Source organism: Manacus candei, unplaced genomic scaffold (assembly GCF_025592945.1).
Source record: "Manacus candei isolate 608988 ecotype Guabito, Panama unplaced genomic scaffold, ASM2559294v1 h1tg000162l, whole genome shotgun sequence".
Taxonomy (NCBI): domain Eukaryota; kingdom Metazoa; phylum Chordata; class Aves; order Passeriformes; family Pipridae; genus Manacus; species Manacus candei.
Genome location: NW_026138210.1, coordinates 600619 through 620517, shown reverse-complemented (window position 1 = coordinate 620517; position 19899 = coordinate 600619). Strand labels below are relative to the sequence as shown.

The 19899-nt window shown below is 56.9% G+C and overlaps 1 protein-coding gene across 14 annotated transcripts in view; it reads left to right on the top strand.

The window, feature by feature from the left end:
* Positions 1-5392: 5392 nt before the first annotated feature.
* LOC127463464 (class I histocompatibility antigen, F10 alpha chain-like) overlaps positions 5393-19899 on the top strand; it is a 237011-nt gene continuing 222504 nt past the window's right edge. For 5 of the 14 annotated variants that reach the window (XM_051772929.1, XM_051772933.1, XM_051772931.1 and 2 more), the window contains exons 1-5: positions 5394-5693; positions 7528-7791; positions 7951-8220; positions 8469-8741; positions 8857-8927. In XM_051772929.1, coding sequence (XP_051628889.1) covers positions 5627-5693; positions 7528-7791; positions 7951-8220; positions 8469-8741; positions 8857-8927 — 945 coding nt within the window. In that variant the 5' untranslated portion in view covers positions 5394-5626. Of the gene's footprint in view, positions 5694-7527; positions 7792-7950; positions 8221-8468; positions 8742-8856; positions 8968-9065; positions 9105-9455; positions 9730-19899 lie in introns of those variants that run through there. The other 9 variants (XM_051772924.1, XM_051772919.1, XM_051772923.1 and 6 more) reach the window with 6 other exon arrangements.

The window sequence follows — 19899 nt, the reverse complement described above, 5'->3', positions numbered from 1 at the left end:
TCATCCTGGGAGCAACTGGGACCATGCAGGGGGCAAATGGCATCGTCCAGGCAGTGACTGAAAGTGCCTGGGGCCAGACTGGACTCAGACTGGGAGTCCCTGAGAGGGAAAGGAACCATCCTGGGCGGGACTGGGAGCAACTGGGGCCACCGTGGGGGCAACTGGAATCCTATTGGGAGTGACTGGGATCACTGTGGGAGTGACCAGGACCATACTGGAACCATCCTGGGAGTGACTGTCAGTGCCCAGGGTCATACTGGGAGTGACTGGAACTATTCAGGGGAAAACTGGGAGCCAGTGGGGCCATGCTGGGAGTATGGTGGAACTGGGAGTAACTGGGAGTGACAGGGTGCATGCTGGAGGCAACTGGCATAGACTGGGAGTGACTGGGATTGTACTGATGGGAACTGGAAGCATCCTGGGGCAAGTGGAAGTAACTGGCTATGACTGTGAGCATGCTGAGGGCAACTGGGATATACTGGGAGAGTCTGCAACCATCCTGGGGGTGACTGGAACCCTGTGAGGGCAACAGGGATTGGCTGGGACCATGCTGGGGGAAGACTGGGATTGTACTTGGATTGACTGGATCTGTGCTGGAGGCAACTGGGAGCAACTGGGATCACAATGGGAGGAACTGGGAGCAACTGCGACCACACTGGGAATAACTGGGGTCATACTGGGATCACAGTAGGAGCAGCTTGGCCCATGCTGGGGACAACTGGGCCCACAGTGAGGGTGACTGGGGTCATACTGGGAGTGACTGGGAGCATTCTGAGGGCAGTTGGGACCATGCTGATGCAACTGGGATATACTGGGAGCAAGTGGGATCATGCTGGAGGTGACTGGGATCATAGTGGGAGCGACTGGGAGCACACTGGGAGTGACTGGGAGTGGCTGTGAGCAACTGGGATCATGCTGGAAGCATGGAAAAGAGATTTCTTCCTTAAAATACTCCTTTTTGGCCAAGACCCCTCTGTACCATGGCAGATGTTTCCTGCGGTGTTTGAGCATTCCCAGGAGCACAAATCCACAGGGATCTGCTGCAAAGTCACCTCTAGAAAGGCCAAACCAGCCAAGGGTGAGTTTTGTGGCCAAACCCAACCAGGTCTGTGTTTCCTGGTTCACCAGCTCTGCTCTTCTCCCCCCTCTGAGCTGGGATGGGAGCAGTGCTGGGACCCAAAAAGCTGCCAGAAACACCCCAAAAAAGTTGCCAGAACCCCCCAAAATTAACGAGCCCCCTACAAATTCCAAGCAGATCCCATCCTTCCATTCCTTGTTCTTTGCTGCTGGTTAAAAGCAGGTAGGAAATACAATCCTATCTATTGGCATTGTTACACCAAATATTGATCTAATATGATAATGTTAATTAAACTTTACCATATGTGTGCAGGTGACTCCTGGCATGGGGTTTGTGCAGGAGGAGGCTCTGGGGTGGCTCCTCCAGCCTCAGCCACTCCCCCCAGGGCAGTGATGGTGAGGAGCAGCCCCGTGACGAGCCCGGTGACCCCCACGGGCACCTTTATGTCCTTGATGGGCCTGAGGCTGAAATGTGGGGACAAAGCCCATGGAAGGGGCACAAAGAGCACCCCACAGCCCCAGCTCTTGTACCCCCTGGGTCCCTTCCCCACCTCCCAGCCCAGCCCCAGGCCGGTGGGGGCTCCAGGCTCAGTTTGGGGGGATCCCAGTGCTGTCAGCGGCACCCAAGGATTTTTGGGGCTGCATCCCCCCCGAGCCCCCTTCCAGCACGGGATGGGCACCCCCCCAGCCCCACAGCTTGCCAAGCCCTTTGCCCTTCCTTCCCTGCTCCTCCCCGGCAGGAACTGGCCTGTTGGAGGGGACTTGCAGCCTTTGGGCTGGGCCAGGCTGTGCAAAGGAGCTGCTGCCAGGCCAGGGAGGGTCGGGCTGAGGGGAGGAGGCCGGAGCCCCCAGGCTGTGGCACTGGGGAGGCCCTGGGGCGCCTCTCTGGGCTCTGGGGCCTGGACATTTCTCTGCCCTGGGCCAGGCCATGGTAGAGGCCCCTGGGGGGGTGCCCACACCCAGCACTGCCCCGACAAGGCCTCTGAGCAGGGCTGCCCTCCAAGCACCCCCTGCCCAGGCCGCAAAGACTTGGCGCAAACCAGCCCCTCCGGCCCCTGCCAAAGTGGCCCCAAACACACCCAGGGGAGGCCCCAGGAGGCTTTTGGAGGGGACGGAATCCCTCCACATTGCCTTGGGGGGCTGGATCACAACCCAAAGGGCTCCACACCTGTTTTCCTTTGCAACCCAACTGCTCTAAAATAAATGTTCTCTCTCTCTCTCTCTCTCTCTCTCTCTCTCTGCAAACACTGATCATCCAGGACTGGTTCACTTTAATTCACTCCAAGGGATACAAGAATCAAACAAAAGTTCCTCCGGCCTGGCAGGGTGGGCTGTAGCACTCCCCTGTGGCTGTTTGAACTGATTTTAGTGCCCACACACACTAAACTCAAGCACAGCTTTGAAACAACCTCCCCAAAAGAGGAGCTGGTTTTCCTGGCCCTCCCTCTGCTCTCTGCTGCAGCAGCTCCATCGCAGCAGCCCAGTCTGTGCAAACCAAGGGAGTTCCTGCTCAGGCCGGGAACTGGGCAGTGGCAAATGCCTGATTTGGGGCACTTTCCTGCCAGGAACATTAAGCCCCCTTTTCCCTTCAGCGGCTTTAGGTGATTTGAGCCTTCAAAGAGCCAGGGCTGGCTTGGTTTTCCCAACTCAGCCTTGGCTCCTGCTGGCTCTGTGTGCCCTGGGAAGGTGTTGTCTCAAGGACTTGCACAGCTCCCAGGGGTTTTCAGTCCCAGCCTCCCAGGTCACCCCCCAAGGTGCTGGACGGCCCTTCAGACCCACCTGAGCCCACCCCCCGTGTGCCCACCCTTGGCAGGGCAGCTCAGGGAGCCCCCGGGACAGGGGATGGTGCCTCTGGACCTGCCTCCCGAGGGGCTTCTGCCACCCCCAGGGGGCACAGAGGGGACAGGGGCACCCTCAGCTCCTCCTGCCACGAGCTGAGCTGAGACAACAGCCTGAGCTCCGAGGCCTGGGCAGGTCCTGCTCCATCCTGGGGCTTTGCCAGGATGCCTCATGGGTCAAATATAAACCCACAAAGAGCTGATAATTCCCCAAACTCCCACCCAGGCAGTCACAGCCTTTTTCTAACCCTGTTCATTTCCCCAGGGCTGGTTTTTGTTCACTGTTTCCTGTCCCAGCCTTTGCTTGCTCCTCTTGTCACTGCTCCAACCTCCCATGTCGGGAACATTTTCTCATCTGGTTCATGGTTTTTCCTGAATTCTTTCCCTCCGCAGCCTTTCCCTGGCCATGCACTATTCCCCAAGGCAAAGTTCAAAATTCACAGGGTCACCAAAGCAAAACTGACCCCACCAGAGCCATTTGTGGAATATTTGGAAGGAAAGAACCCAAAGAAACAGGACAAGCATCCACTGGCACAGAATGTGGATGCTGCTGGGGGGGCACTGGCAGCTGCAAAGAGTTTCCACATTTATTGAAACTCCCCATAGACCCTGATATCAACAAATTCCAATTATTACCAGCCCCTGCACCCAGCCTTTCCTCCATAGGTAAATATTCTCCAGGTAAGAACCCTCTGCCTGTGTCTGCAAAGGAAGAACTGAAAGGATCATTTTTGCCACCCAAACACTTCATTTTTCAATAAGCTTTCATTGATGAAGTGGTTTTTTACTGTTCCTAACCCCCAAACTCCTCCTGCCCCAGGCTGCAGTTTAGGGCATTTTGGAGCAAAAACAGGTGGGGGAGGAAGAGGAGGAGAAAACAGACCTAGGAGGAACAACAGAGGAACTTACCATGGAAAATACTCCTAAAGACATCGGGTTTGTGGAAATAAAGGACTTTTGTGTCCCAAAGAGCAGTTCAAAACTATTGCAGTCCAATATACTTGTGGCCTTTTTTTTTTTTGCTGCTGCTCAGGGAAGGGCAATGAGTCCCCAAGTGGCCGTGGGAGTGATTTAAAGGGGCTTTTCTGTAGTGACCAAAGGAGAGGGAATCCAACCAGTCACCAGGAACTTCCACTTTTTGTCTGCAAATCCAAGAGTAATTCAGCCCTGACCTGAGGGGTCCCTGCAAGGAGACACCTGGGGGTCACGGGGACCCCAAAGTGGGACCCCCAGGCTGGGCTGGGCTAGAGGTGGAGGCTCAGGGGAGACGGAGCAGGACGTGCAGGAGAAAGCTGCTTCTTCTTGCTCCTCTTAGTCTCACATCCTCCTTCCCCCTCCCAAATTCCCTCTGGATCTGGCACAGCAATCTTGGGAAGAGAGAAGTAAGCTCAAATGCAAACTTGCTTCATCCTGGGCCAGCCCAGCCCCCACCCCCCCGATCTGGCTCAACACCCCCATCCCGGTCCATCCCACATCCCCATCCCAGTACATTCCCAGCCCGGTCCATCCCGGTCCGCGTCTTTCAGTCCCAGCCCGGCTCGGCTTGGCAGGGACTCCAAGCCCCTCCCGTGCCAGCCCTGCCCCAGCAGGGCCATGTGGCAGCAGCCGATGCGGCTGCAAGGCCGGTCCCCCCCGGGCGGGACCAGTGGCGGGCCCGGGGCAGCCAAAGGGGTCGGGGCGAGAGGAGCCGGGACGAGGCAGCGCTGCTGCGGCAGCGGCTCCTTCCGAGCCCGCCGGGGCTGGGCGGGAAGGAGGAGCCCGCGGGCAGCCGCTCCCTGCGCGGGCCCTGGGGAGGGGACAGGGCGGGACGAACCCGCCGGACCCCCCTCCCGCCCCCTCCAGCCGCGCCGGGGCCGCGCCCGAGCTCCGCCACCGCCTCCCCGAGTGCCCGCCCGGCTTGGCCCAGAATCCCAGCTCCCTGTGCTGAGCCGGCCGCGGTTTACGGGAAACAGCCCTGGCGATGTGCTCAGGCTGGCGGCAGTCTGTCCCAGTCTGTCTCAGGTTATCCCAGACTGTCCCCGCCTATCCCAGTCCATCCCAGTCCATCCCGGTCCCTTCCCAGCAGCCGCCGCCGTTCCCCGGGTCCTGCCCCCCCCGCCCCCCCAAGATGCTGACGGGGGTCGGGGCTCCGTCTTTGGCTTCGTCTCCCTGGGCTGGGGCTCGGCCTCCGCCCGTGGGAGGAGCTGAGAGGGGTCCCCGGGGGTCGTGTGTCCCCCCGGAGCGTGTGTGCCCCCCCGGGACCCCCATCCCGCTGTCACCCCCTTTTCTCTCCCCACGGAGCTCCTGCCCCAGCTCCCGCTCCCCCCTGGCAGGGGCTTTGGGAGCCCCCCTTTGCCTTGACCCCGGGACCCCTGCGGGGGGCAGTGGGGGCTACCCAGGGCGGGCACTGCCCAGGGAGATCGCCCCCCGCCCCCGCGGCATCCGCTGATCGCGGCGCTTCCCCCGCTTTGGCCCCAAAGCGGCGCCTTTAAGGCCGAGTTTAAGCGCAGGGCCCGCCAGTTCAGCTCGGTCCGGCCCGGGGGTCCCGCCGCTCGGGCCCGTCCAGGGGGCCCGGGGGTGGCGGGGGGACCCGGGGCGGTGCCGGGAGGGGTCCCGAAGGGGATCCCGGGGCATTCCCGGCAATTCCCCCGTGCTCGCCCCCCGCGCTCCCTCGGCCACTTTCGCTTCCGCGTCTCCCGAACTGCGCCCAGCGGGGCCAGCGGAGCAGCGCGATGGCTCCAGCGCTGGGGCTGGGGGCGCTCCTGGCGCTCCTGGGGGTCTCGATGGGGCAGCCCGAGGGTAAGTGGGACCCCCGGAACGGGCAACTCCTCAGCCTTTATTGCCGGGCACCGGCACTTCCCTGAACCTCCATTTCCGGGCACCGGGACCCCCCTGCACCCTCTCCCTCCGCACCGGGACCCCCTTAAACCTCCCTATGCGGCACCGGGACCGCCTCATTTCCATTCCTGGGCACCGAGACCCCCTTGAACACCCATTCCTGGGCACGGGAACTCCACTGAACCTCCATTTCCAGGCACTGGGACCTCCCTGCACCCTCTGTCTCTGCACTGGGACCCCCTGAATCCCGATTGCTGGGCACGGGAACCCCCTGAGCCCCCATTCCCGGAAGGAGACCCCCCTGAACACCCATTCCTGGGCACCGGGACCCCCCTGAACACCCACTCCTGGGCACCGGGACCCCCCTGAACACCCACTCCTGGGCACCGGGACCCCCCCTGAACTTCCATTTCCGGGCACCGGGACCCCCCTGCACCCTCTCCCTCAGCACCGGGATCCCCTTAAACCTCCCTATGCGGCACCGGGACCGCCTCATTTCCATTCCTGGGCACGGAAACCCCCCTGAACCCCCTTATCCTGCACCCGGACCCCTTGAACCTCCATCCCTGGCTCCAGGACCCCTCCGAACCCACTTATTCTCAACAAATACCCCCCTGTGACCTTTTTCCTGCCAATCCCACCTCTCCCAGCTCCCTGACCCTTGAACCTCCCAAACCCGCCAATCTCTGTGACGCCCCCCAGTTCTCCCCTCCCTGTGCTTCCTGCAGGGGGGTCCCAGGCACCGGGAACGCCCTCGACCGCAATTCCTGGGCACCGGGACCTCCCTGAACTTCCATTTCCTGGCACTGGGACCTTCCCGTGGACCCTCTGCCCCAGCACCTGGACTTCCCTAAATGCTCTTATCCAGCATTGGGGCCTCCTGAACCCTCATTCCCGGGACTGGGAGCCCCCCTGAACCCCATTCCTGGGAAGGAACCCCTCTGAACCCTCATTCCTGGGCACTGGGATCCCCCTGAACCCCCATCCCCAGCTCCAGGACCCAATTGAACCCCCTTATCCTGCACCAACACCCCCCTGCACCTGCTTTCCTGGCCATCCTCCCTCTCCCAGTCCCCACAGCCCCCTTTTCCTTGACCCTGAGACCCCCTGGACCCCCATTCCCGCCTTTCCCAGCCCCCAGCCCCCACTTTCCTCAACACCAGGGACCGCTGGACCCCCCTTTCCTGGGCACAGAGACCCCCTGAACCTCCATCCCACTTCTCACAGTGCCCTCACCCCCCTTCCCCTGACCCTGGGACCCCCCTGAACCTCCATTCCTGGGCACAAGGACCCCCCTGAACCCCCTTATCCACCACCCAGTCCCCCCTGAACCCCCTTCTCTGCGACTGGGACCCCCTGCACGCCCCTATTGGGCACTGGGATCCCCCTGCAGCCCATTTCCCGGCCATCTCACCTCTCCCAATTCCCAGATGTCCCCTTTTCCTTGATCCTGGCACACCCTGGACCCCCATTCCCGGCCATCTCACATCTCCCCACCCTGTTTCCTCAACCCTGGGGACCTCTGGACCCCCTTTGCTGGGCAGAGGGACCCTCTGGACCCCCCAGTTCCACCTCTCCCAATCCCTGTATCTCCCTTTTCCCTGATGCCGGGACCTCCTTGAACCCTCAATCCCGTGCAGTGGGACCCCTGGCACCCCCTACCCCAGCACTGACACCCCCTGCACCAACTTCCCTGGGAACCCCAAACCCTCTTCCCGGCTCTCCCAGCTCTCCCAGTTCCCATTTCTCGACCCATGGACACCCCCAGACCTCTCAAATCTCCGTGTCCCCCCAGTTCTCCACTCCCTGCGTTACCTGGATGTGGCGGTGACGGAGCCCAGCCTGGGGATCCCTCAATTCCTGTCCATGGGATACGTGGACGGGATCCCCTTCGTGCGCTACAACAGCGAGCGGGGCCGGACGGAGCCGCTGACGCCGTGGATGGCGGCCGGAGCCGAGCCAGGATATTGGGATGGACAGACCCAGATCAATGAGAGGAACCGGTTCATTGATGCCGACAACCTGGAGATAGCACAGGGCTGGTACAACTGGAGTGGGGGTGAGTGGGGGGAGCCGGGGAATGGGGGATGTGTGGGGCTGGGATGGGGATCCAAGGCGCTCCAAAGGCTGGGATGAGGCTCTGTGTGTCTCCATCAGACTCTGGGGCTCCACAGGGCTGGAATTCCAGGGTCTCCATGGATCCGATCCCGCCCCCCAGGTCTCCACACAGTGCAGCAACTTTCTGGCTGTGACCTCCTGTCCGACAGGAGTGTCCACAGAACCCTTCGGTACGGCATTGATGGGCAGGATTTCATCTCCTTCTCCCCGGAGACTGGGACCTTCATGGCGGCCGATGGAGCTGCCCGGATCATCCAGAGGAAATGGAAATCTGAAGGGTACGAGGCTCTTCAGCACGAGCTGGCACAGAGCTGTGTGGAATGGCTCCAGAAATACGTTGGATATGGGTGGGAGGCGCTGGAGCGCAAAGGTGAGTGAGACAGAATTCCCATGGGAATGTGGGATTTGGGAATGTGGGATTTGGGAGGGTGGAACTGAGGAACAAGGGAATTCCCATGGGAATTCCATGGATGAATCTGAGTCATCCAACTCCCGTGGGAATTCCATGCATGGATTCCACTTTTGTCCCATTCCAATGGGAATTCCGTGGATGGATCTAACTCCAGTCCCATTCCCATGGGAATTCCATGGATGGATCTCACTCTTATCCCATTCCAGAGCCCCCCGATGTCCATCTGTCCGGGAAAGAGGAACACGGGATCCTGACGTTGTCCTGCCGCGTGTACGGATTCTACCCCGGGATGATCGGGATCAACTGGCTGAAGGGGGATGAACTGCGGGATCAGGAGACGGAGTGGGGCGAGATCGTTCCCAACAGCGACGGCACCTTCCACAGCTGGGCCAGGATCGAGGCGCTGCCGGGGGAGCGGGAGCAGTACCGGTGCCGGGTGGAGCACGCCGGAATGCCGGAGCCCGGGATCTTCGCCTGGGGTGAGGCTGGGAACGGGCAATGTGGGAACTGGGGGTTTGGGAAGGAGGAATTTGGGAGTGTGGGAGAGGGGGATGGGGGTAACCCTCCCCCTCCTGCCCCTCCTGCCCTTCCCAGAGCCGGAATCCGTCTGGAATTCCAGCCCGGTGTTGGTGGCTGTGTCCGTCATCGCTGCCATCATCATCATCATCGACCTCGTGGCAGTCGGTGTCTGGAAGCTCCGATCCGGTAACTCCCGGGATGGGGGTCGGGAAGGGGCACGGATCCGCCCGGCAGCATTCCGGGGATCCTGTGCCATGGGTGCTGATCCCACTTTCTTTCCATAGGGAAGAGGGAGGGGAATGGATACGACCCCGCGCCCACCAGTGAGTCCCAGCAGCGTGTGTGGATCCAGATCCTCTGTGCAGGGATCCCAGGATGGATGCCGGGATTCCAGAGGGGAATGGGGGCCTAATGGCTGGAGTGGGATTGGAAGGGGATTGCAGCTCAGGGCAGGATTCCAGAGTGGGATCAGGTGGAATTGTGGACTGGGATCAGGGCTGGATTCTGGAGTGGGATTGGTGTGGGATGGATGGAGTGGGATTGGGGTGGGATGGACAGAGCAGGATCAGGAGAGAATCCAAAGCAGTTCCTACTCTCCCTGGGCTCCACAACCGGCTCCATCCCCTGGGATGGGAACAGGGACATGGTGACTCCTTTCCCCGCTCTCATCCCAGCAGGAATCACATCCTGAGCAATCCTGGAGCTGGATCCACCCCTTCCCTCTCCCTGCGGAAAGGCAGGAGCTGCTGGCAGAGCTCATCCCGCTGCTCCCACCCACCCCGGCCCCCCTGCGGCTCTTCCCGATGGATCAACTTCCTGCTTTTTCCTGTGTGAACCTGTCAGAGACTGAAACAGTCAATAATTTCTGCATTCTGGGATTGCCAGGAGGCTTTGGCCGGCTTTTGCAGGACTTTGGCATTATCCCTCTGATGGGCAGCTGGGCCCATCTCCCCCTCCAGTGCTGCTGAAGGTGTCAAGCCCTGGAAAGGAGAGAAGAGCCGAGTTTACCAGGCCCCTCACGGGAACTCTGCTCTGGGCTGTCCGAGGTGTTGGGGGTTCATGGCATGGCCCATCGAAGCCCATCCCCCTCTGCCAACCTTGGAAGGTGGGAAAAAACCTTTTCCCTGCCCCTCACGGGAACTCTGTGCAGGCCTGGGAGATGTTGGGGGTTCGTGGCATGGCCCGGGACACTGTCCATGGATATAATAACTCATAACTTCCCTGAGTGTGGGGGCTTCCCTCCCTCACCCCCAGTGGATCAAGGCCACCACTTCATCTGACAGACATGGGAGCTGCAACTCCCAAGTTCCATCGCTGGACCCCATGGGCAGTGACTATAGACATCTGTCCACTCTCAGCTTTTCTTTCCCTTCCTCTCCCTTACCCTTCTCCTGTCTTTCCTTTCTCTCCCTTATGCATTTTCCCCAAAGGTTCTCTTTATGCCATATTGTTGTAGATGAGAGATGCAGATGATAACACCCAAAATGGCCTCGTACCTGTTTACCTTTGAAACAAAATTGTTCTAAAATAAACCCTACATATGTAAGTTTTCAAACACCAATTATTCAGTGTCGTTTCACTCTAATCCACCCCAAGGGATTCATTAATAAGAACCTGGGTTACCCCCCCCCTTTTCTGGGGTGGGTTGTAACGTTTTTGGCGTCAGGGACAAGGACCCTTTGGATGTGGTGGAGTAATCGGTGTAGTCCAAAACTGACACTGAGGGTGAGTCAAATGGTGACCATCCCCACGTTGTGAAATTATAGTGAGAATTTTTCTCCTCTCAGTGTGACCCGGGCACATCAGACCTGTTGAAAGGCTCTCTGGTGTAGCCTGGACCTGTTGAAAGGTTCTCTGGTACCTGGACCTGTTGAAAGGCTTTTCCAGGAGAGAGTCAAGCCGACCCTCAGAGGGTTAAGGGGGAGAAAGACATTAACCTGAGCTGGGTTAACGACTGAGTCAAAAGGAATGACACCCCAGGGTGAGTTAGGTGGGGGTTATACCATCAGACCTTGGTGATGCAGTCATCATCACCTTGTATGCGAAGAAGGGAGATAAATCAGACTGCTCAAACTACCGGGGTATTACTCTGCTCCCCATTGCTGGCAAAATCCTGGCAAGAATACTTTTGAACAGACTAAAATCCGCTATAGCAGAAGGAATTCTCCCTGAAAGCCAATGTGGTTTCAGAACCAACAGGAGCCCCACAGACATGGGATTTGTTCTCAGACAACTGCAAGAGCAGTGCAGGGAACAGAACAAAGGTCTCTATGGAACCTTTGCTGATCTCACCAAGGCTTTCGATACTGTGAGCAGGAAAGGTGTGTGGCAGATTTTGGAACGTTTAGGTTGTCCCCCCAAGTTCCTCAAAGAGATCATCTCACTCCATGAGGATCAGCACGGCCAAGTCAGATATGGCAATGCACTCTCTGAGCCCTTTCTAATAACCAATGGTGTGAAACAAGGCTGCGTTCTCGCTCCAACCCTATTCACAATCTTTTCCAGCAGGATGCTCCAAAGGGCCACGGCAGACCTCGATGATCAGGATGGGATCTACATTTGATACCGTACTGATGGAAGCCCTTTCAACCTAAGGCAGCTGAAGGCCCACACCAAGACCTTAAACCATCTTGTCCAGGAGCTGCTTTATGCTGATGACGCCGCCCTCGTCGCTCCCACAGAAGCAGCTCTGCAGCGTTTAACATCCTGCTGTGCTGAGGCTGCTGAGCTCTTTGGGCTGGAAGTCAGCTTAAAGAAAACAGAAGTTCTCCATCAACCTGCACCTCAGGAAGTCCCCCATCATCCCCACATCACCATTGGCCAATCAGAGCTCAAAGCAGTCCAGCAGTTTAATTACCTAGGGAGCCTCATCTCCTCGGATGGTGAGATTGACGGGGAGATGGACAACAGGTTAGCAAAGGCATAGAGAACTTTTGGAAAACTCCATAAAAGAGTTTGGTGAAATAAACACTTGAAGAAAAGCACCAAGATCAGTGTTTACAGAGACACTGTGCTGTCTACTCTCTTATATGGGTCCGAATCCTGGGTCATCTACAGCCACCACCTGCGACTCCTGGAACGCTTCCATCAACGCTGCCTCCGTACAATCCTAAACATCCACTGCTCAGATGATGTGACCAATCCATCTGTTCTAGAACAGGCAGCAGTCACAAGCATTGAGGCCATGTTGCTGAGAACACAGCTGTGCTGGGCAGGGCACGTCTCCAGGATGAAGGACCAACCACCCCCTCCCTAAGATCGTGCTCTGGGGTGAACTTGCCACCGGCTGCCGCAAGAGAGGAGCCCCGAAGAGGAGACACAAGGACTGCCTGAAACAACATCTCAGCCTTGGCCATATTGATCTTCATCACTGGTCTACTCTGGCCTCCAGTCGGGAGGTCTGGAGACACCCCATCTCTAACGCTGCTGCTTCCTTTGAGAACGCAGCAGGATCAGCATCGAGGAGAAAAGACAACGCAGAAAGAACCGTGTCCTGTCCATCCCATCCAAGGAGTCTTTCTGCTCTGCCTTTTGCAACTGGACGTGTCTATCTCGTATTGGCCTCTTTAGCCACCAGTGTGCTTGTACCAAATGTGGGCAGAGCCCTTCCCACATCTACCTTTGCGAAGCCCAGCCATGATTTTGGATATTAATTTGGGAGTCTGGACTCACTGGTTTATTTGGTTCTGGAACTGGTATTTGTTTTATTTCGTTTTGGAAACAGGTATTTGATTTATTTTGTATTATGGGTACTTCAGGTTGCAAAGAAAGAATCTTGAAGAAATCCTTTCTGGTATTTTGGATATTAACTTGTGATTTCTGGACTAAGAAGTTGATTTGGTTTTGGAAACTGGTATTTGGTTTATTTTGTATTCTTGAACCATTGGAAACAAATTGGGACCCACTTGGAGGGACAAAGCTGTTGATGCCCCCAGGGGTTCCAGGACCCTGAGGATTCCAGTGCTCACTGAAAGTGTTATTCAGGGAGATCCTCTCAGTCTCTGGATGTGGGGAGTTCCAAGCAGGATCCCTGGGATTTTATTAAGGCATTAAAAGGTTTATAAAAGTTATATAAATATATATAAAAGGTGTACCTACCCAACATAGAAATGGAGCTCTATAATATAATACAATTGACTTATAAAAAGTTGTGATAGAACTGTAAAAGAAGAGGTGTGATACCTCAGAGCTTTTTGGAATTTTTAACTTTGGTAGATTTTAGAAGTAGTGGTGTAGTGATTGTAGATTTTAATGGAGCTGCATTCTATCCCTTACCCTGTAGCATAATGTTTGCACATCCCCAACCGTGTTACCCCATCCCATATCAATCCCTCTGTCGCTGTCTAGAGAGACTGGACTGCTTGCTAAAGAGGATGAGTTATGAGGTAGACCAAACTCCTCTCTCTCTGCAATTGTAATGTCAAATTAAGGGGCTTTACACGAGGAAAATGTGGAAAAACAGAAGAAATAACAACCCTTTATTAAAAGATATATGTATGTTGGCAAAAAAACAGTAACACGAACCAAAACAACGCCAGCAACAACCACCACAACAACAAGTCCAAAAGAACACTGCTCTGTCCTTCGGCACAGCCCGAATCGTGGCCAGCAGGGGGCGCTGTGGGGCCGCTGGAGCTGCAGGACCTGCAGTGCCCGGCCGTGGCCAGCAGGGGGCGCTGTGGGATCGCTGGAGCTGCAGGACCTGCAGTGCCCGGCCGTGGCCAGCAGGGGGCGCTGTGGGCCCGTCAGTCCCCGCGGGCAGAGGGGCCGCAGAGAGCGGTCCCGGGACCGCGGGGGAAGCCGAGAAGGAGATGAGGGGGGTCCTCGCCTCCGTGGGGGCCACAAGGAAGGCAGGCAGCACACTCCCACGGGAACTCACCGCTGTCCCAAGTGGCGGGGACTCACTGCAGTCTCAGGCGGTGGTGTCTCCAAAAACAACTCCTCCTCCTCTCCCGCGGGCAAGCAAAACTCTCCGATGAAACAGCAGCTCCGGCGGGAGGGACAGTCAGGCAGGTCGAAGCCAGCAGGTCGAGAGGCCGAACTCCCCAGAATTAACAGCCAAAAAACAAGCTAGACCTCCGGCCCCCCTCCCCAACAAAATGCCTGTCTGCACCCAGGGAAGCAGCCCCCCCCTGCCCCCTCTTTCTCCAATGGGTCCATTACCCTAGGTTGGCTACATCTCTTGTAATGCTAATGACCTCCCTTTCCCCTGCTCACTCCCTTTCTTTCCCTTGGAGTGAGGGCAGGGGAAGAAAAATTCCCCCTGATTTCCTAATCTATAACAGTCAGAATAACAATTTCATGAAATAATACAATAAGTTCAATTATACAGACAAACAGTTGGTTTTAACCCACAAAACCCAAATGTATAACCCAGCACCCTGGGGCATGAACAGAGTGGTGTTTGTTGGGCCCCCTGAGCCCAAAGTAAAGGGAGAGGGGGAAAAAAAACCCTGTTGGTGACAGTGGTGGTGCAGTCTGGTCAAGAGTGGTTGTTGCAGTTGGGTCGAGAGTGGTGATCTGCAGTCTGGTTGACAGTGGTGGTTGCAATCTGGTTGAAGAGACATTGGTGACATCACAGGGACAGCAGTGACATCACAGAGACATCGGTGAAATCACAGAGACATCAGTGACATCCCAGAGACAGCGGTGACATCACAGGGAAATCAGTGACATCACAGAGACAATAGTGACATCACAGACACAGCGGTGACATCACAGACACAGCAGTGACATCACAGTCACAGCAGTGACATCACAGGGACAGCAGTGACTGTTACGACCCCCCCCTAGGAAAAATGCGGGGGGGTAACTCAGGTTTTATCAATAATTCCCTTGGGCTGGATTAAAGTGAAACGACACTGAATAATCGGTGTCTGAAAACATATTGACAAGGTTTATTTGAACAATTTTGTATCAACAGGTATTGCAGCATTTTGGGGGCTGTCATATAACAAGGCCAACCTTTCGGGGGAGGAAGAAAAATGCATAGGGGAGAGAAAGACAGGGTAAGAGTAAGGGAGAGCAAGAAAGAAGAAAAGATGAGAGTGGTAAAAACGTAAATAGTCACCGCCCACTGGATCCAGCCATGTAAAAAGCAATGGTCTGGATCCGCAGGCAGTGGGGGGAGAAGAGGGAAAAATCCCCCCCAAACCCCCAAAGTCACCAGTCAATATCCATATCCTTTGCACCTCCCCAAGGCGGGGAGTTGTTTCCATAGGGGGGTGTCCCCCTTTTTGGCGTGGAGTTCATGTGGAGGGCGTGGTAAACTCGGCTCCTCCCGCCTTTTGGGGGCTTGACATCTTCTGCACTGGAGGAGGGGGGATGGGTCCAGCTGCCCATCAGAAAGTCAAAAGCCTGCAGAAGTCTCTAAGAATGCAGAAATCATTAACTGTTCCAGTCTCTGACACTCCCCCAGACCAGCGTTCGTGGGGAGATCTCTGCTCTCAACCTCCAGCAGTGACCTTGGGGGGTCCCCAGCCAAGGCAGGAATCTCCACACCCCTCCAAGAAGGGTTCTGTTGGAAGAACCTGCCCCTGGGAAAGGGGACTGGCCCTTTCTGGTAGAAACCCATGGACTGACAGGCCTTGGACTCCAGGGGTTCCCTCACCATCAGGGGCTTCATTTGGGGTGAAACCAGTCTGGGGTCCAACATCTCCTGCCTTGGCCTGGCCCCCTCTCAGCTCAGCACTGACCCCTTTGCAAATGGGGCATTGTCTTGGTGCCATTGCAGGGGGATGTCCTGCCCCAGTGTCCCAGTGTTCCTTTAATTCCCAGAGGCCCTGCAGTGTCCCAGTGGCCCCTTGATTCCATGACCTTCGGAAACACCTCAGGGTTCCTTTGGTTCCATGAGGCCCCCATGTCCCAAAGGCCCCTGGATTCCAGGAATTCCGCAGTGTCACAAGGTTCCTTTTTTTCCATAGGGCCCTGCAGTGTCCCAGTTGTGCCTTGATTCCAGGAGTATCCAAATTCTCCCGGGGTTCCTTTGCTCTCAGGAGGTCCCGCAGTGTCCCAGCGGCCCCTTCATTCCAGGCAGGCCCAGGGAGACGAAGCCAAAGACGGAGCCCCGACCCCGTCAGCATCTTGGGGGCGGGGGTAGGACCTGGGAAACGGCTGGGAAGGGACTGGGATGGACTGGGATGGACTGGAATGGACTGGGATGGACTGGGAGGGACTGGGACACCAGGATACACCGGGACCAGGACTGGGACCCAGCAGGACCCCCCGGGAGCAGGATCTGAGCCCACTGGGACCCTCCAGGACCAGAACTGGGGCAACGGGGATCAGACTGGGAGCAACAGGGACCACAACGAGGGCTACTGGGAGCAACTGGAGGCCACATAGGATATAGTGGGAGTGCCTTGGAGTCACTGGGATCATACTGGTGGAAACTGGAATGTTACTGGGACCACACTGGGAGTGACTGGGAAGGACTAGGAGCATGCTGAGGGCTCTACTGGGATATACTGGGAGTGTCTGCAACCATGGTGGGGGTGACTGGGACCATACTGGGAGTGACTGGGACTACGGGAAGGGGAATTAGGACCAGGCTGGGGGCAACTGGAAGGAACTGTGAGTGACTGGATCTACAGTAGAAGCAACTGGGATTGACTGGGACTGTCAGGAGAGAGGACTGGGATCATACTTGGAGTGACTGGATCTGTGCTAGGGGCAACTGGGACCACGATGGGGACAACTGGGATCATCCTGGGATTATGGTGGGAGAAGCTTGACCCATACTGGGAGCAACTGAGACCACACTGAGGGTGACTGGGGTCATCCTGGGATCATACCAGGAGTGAGTGGGATCATGCAGGAGGTGATTGGGATCATACTGGGAGCAACTGGGAGTGCACTGGGGATGACTGGAAGTGGCTGTGAGCAACTGGGATCATGCTGGAAGCTTCTGGGGGCAACTGGGAATGAGTGGGACCACATGGAGGAAACTGGGAGCAACTGGGAGAGACCAGGAGTGACTGGGATCATCCTGGGACTGACTGGGCGCTGAATGCGAAAAATCGGTCCGAGAAACTGCTCAGAGACTTTTTTATCTTTAAGCAGCAAGGTATTTGTTTATTCAACGTTGGGAGCAAGCCAGCTGGCGCTGGACAAACTTGCTCCAAGGCTTCACACAAAATCAGCATTTTTCTACAATCTTCAGCTGGGATTACATGCATATTCAAGTGATTACAACATCTATCGATGCATATTAATAACAGGCGGAGTAGAGGTGGAGCTCAGGCGGGGCTTGGGGCGGTGTTTCTCTTGGCCCTCAATCCTGAGGGTACTTCCACTCTTCCTCCATGGCTCTGGGGGCTTCAACTCATCTTCCTCAGCTTGACCTTCCTTCTCTTCCATTCTTCTTGACCCGCTCACTGAAGCTTGGAAAAAGCCCTGGCTCCCGGCCTATTCCTCCTATTCCAATGTCTCCCTGATCCTGCTGTCTCTCTAATTTATCCCCTCGAGGCCTAGGACATGTTCCTGTACTATTCTCTGAAGCTTTGCTCCAGTCAGTAGAACAGAATGAGCACAGATGGTCTTGGATGTTGGTAGCTTGTTAGCAGGCCCCAATTTCTGAGTTAACTCTTTTGGGCCTGGCCTCCTGTTTCCCCAGGGACACAGCCCGGGCCCGGCTGTTCCCATTCCCATTCCACGGGTTTGCATTCCTGTTCCAGGTGTTCCCATCCCGTTCTAGTTGTTCCCATCCCATTCCAGGTGTCCCCATTCCCATTCCAGGTGTTCCCATTCACATTCCACATGTTCCAATTCCCTTTCCAGGTGTTCCATCCCATTCTAGGTGTCCCCATTCCCATTCCTATTGTCCCTTCTCCCATTCCTGGTGTTCCCATCCCACTTCTGTTTTCCCAATTCCCAGTTCTTGGGGTTCCCATTCATATTCCAGGTGTCTCCATTCCCATTCCTGGTGTTCCCATTCCCATTCCAGGTATTCCCATCCCACCTCTGTTTTCCCTATTCCCATTCCAGGTGTCTCCATTCCCAACCCAGGTGTCCCCATTCCCATTCCTGATGTCCCCATTCCCAGCCCAGGTGTCCCCATTCCCATTCCAGGTGTTCCTATTCCCATTCCAGGTGTTCCCATTCCAGGTGTTCCCATTCCAGATGTCTCCATTCCAATTCCAGGTGTTCCCATTCCGATTCCTGGTGTCCCCATTTCCATTCCTGGTGTTCCCATTCCAGGTGTCTCCATTCCCATTCCAGGTGTCCCCATTCCCATTCCAGGTGTCCCCATTTCCATTCCAGGTGTTCCCATTCCTGGTGTTCCCATTCCAGGTGTTCCCATTCCAGGTGTCTCCATTCCAATTCCAGGTGTTCCCATTTCCATTCCTGGTGTCCCCATTTCCAATCCAGGTGTTCCCATTCCCATTCCAGGTGTTCCCATTCCAGGTGTCTCCATTCCAATTCCAGGTGTTCCCATTCCCATTCCAGAGTTTCCCATCCCATTCCAGGTGTTCCCATTCCCATTTCATGTGTCCCCATTCCCATTCCTGCTGCCCCCATTCCCATTCCTAGTGTCCCCAGTCTGCTCCCAATGTCCCCATTCCCATTCCAGGTGTTCCCATTTCCATTCCTGGTGTCCCCATCCCATTCCTGATGTCCCCATTCCCATCCCAGGCATTCTCATTCCCATTCCAGCTGTTCCATCCCATTCTAGGTGTCACCGCTGTCATTTCCCCTGCTGGTTTACCTTTAAACCAGCACACCAGGTCTGTGCCCAACGGGGGTCCCTGTGGATCATCCAAAGCGGGTCCTCCCATGGCTGATGGAGTTGGAGCAGCGGCCGAAGCTCTTCCCGCAGTCGGGGCACTCGGGGCTTCTCTTACCGGTGGGTCCGTTGGTGGGAGGTCAAGGCAGAGCTGTCCCTGAAGCTCTTCCCACACTCCCCACACTTGTGGGGCCTCTCCCTGATGTGGATGGGAAGGTGGGTGTAGAGGGTGGAGCTGTCCCACATTCCCTACACGTGTAGGGCTGTTCCCCAGTGGGGATGTGCTGGTGGCTGAGCAGCTTGGTGCTTGTGCTGAAGCTCTTCCCACATTCCAAGCACTTGTAGGGCCATTCCCTGGTGTGGATGCAACGGTGTTTGCAAAGGCTGGAGCTGTCCCTGAAGCTCTTCCCACACTCCGCACACGTGTAGGGCCGTTCCCCACTGTGGATGCGACAGTGGTTGCGGAGGGTGGAGCTGTGCCTGAAGCTTTTCCCACACTCCCCACACGTGTAGGGCCGTTCCCCACTGTGGACGTGCTGGTGCCTCAGGAGGTTGGATCTCTTGCTGAAGCTCTTCCCACATTCCAAACACCTGAAGGGTTTCTCCCTGCTGGGAGGCTGCTCAGGGACCACCAGCTCGCAGCTCTGCCTCAAGCTCCGGCCGCCTTCCCGGCACACGCTGGCTCTTTCCTCCTCACAGTCCCCTGGGCTGGCTTTGGAGCCCCTCCTGCGGGGGCATCTCCGGCCCTTTTCCTCCCCGCTGCCTTCCTGCGCCGGGGAGCCCTTCAAAACGGCCTCTCCCACCAGGCTCTGCCGGGGGGATTTGTCCTCCCCGCTCTCCGGCCTCACCTCGGGGCCTGGGGCAGGAACCAACAAGGACACGCAGGGGATCTGCCTCCGGCCCACAGGGAAGCCCAAGGACATCCCCCCAACTCCGGCCCCGGCAGGACGGTCACAAAAGACAAAAGACCCACCCAAAGGGGCACTGACTTCCTCCTCACCTGCCTGGGGGGCCCACAGCATCTTCCTCTTCCTCGCAGCCTCCTCCTCCATCCCCCCAAGCTTTTGGAAGCAGAAATCCTGATGGGGGGGTAAAAACAAGGGGTGAATGCGTTGCCTTGGGGGTTCCTCCTGCCCAAGTCCAGTTCTAGGACTCACCAAGCATCTTGTGTCCATAAAAACCCACAAAACACCAACATTCAGCCCAAAAACCCCTCCCAGGAGTTCCCCCTCTCTGCTCTCTGGGGTTAGGGGGGTCCCCCCTGTCTGGTCTGATGGCACTTCTGCCTGCATTGGGGATCCCCCTTCTCTGGGCTGCCGGGGGTCCCGCGGCTCCGGGGGGTTCCCACTCATTGGGGTCCCCTTGAGTGTTGCCAGGGGGGTCCCAGGGCTCAC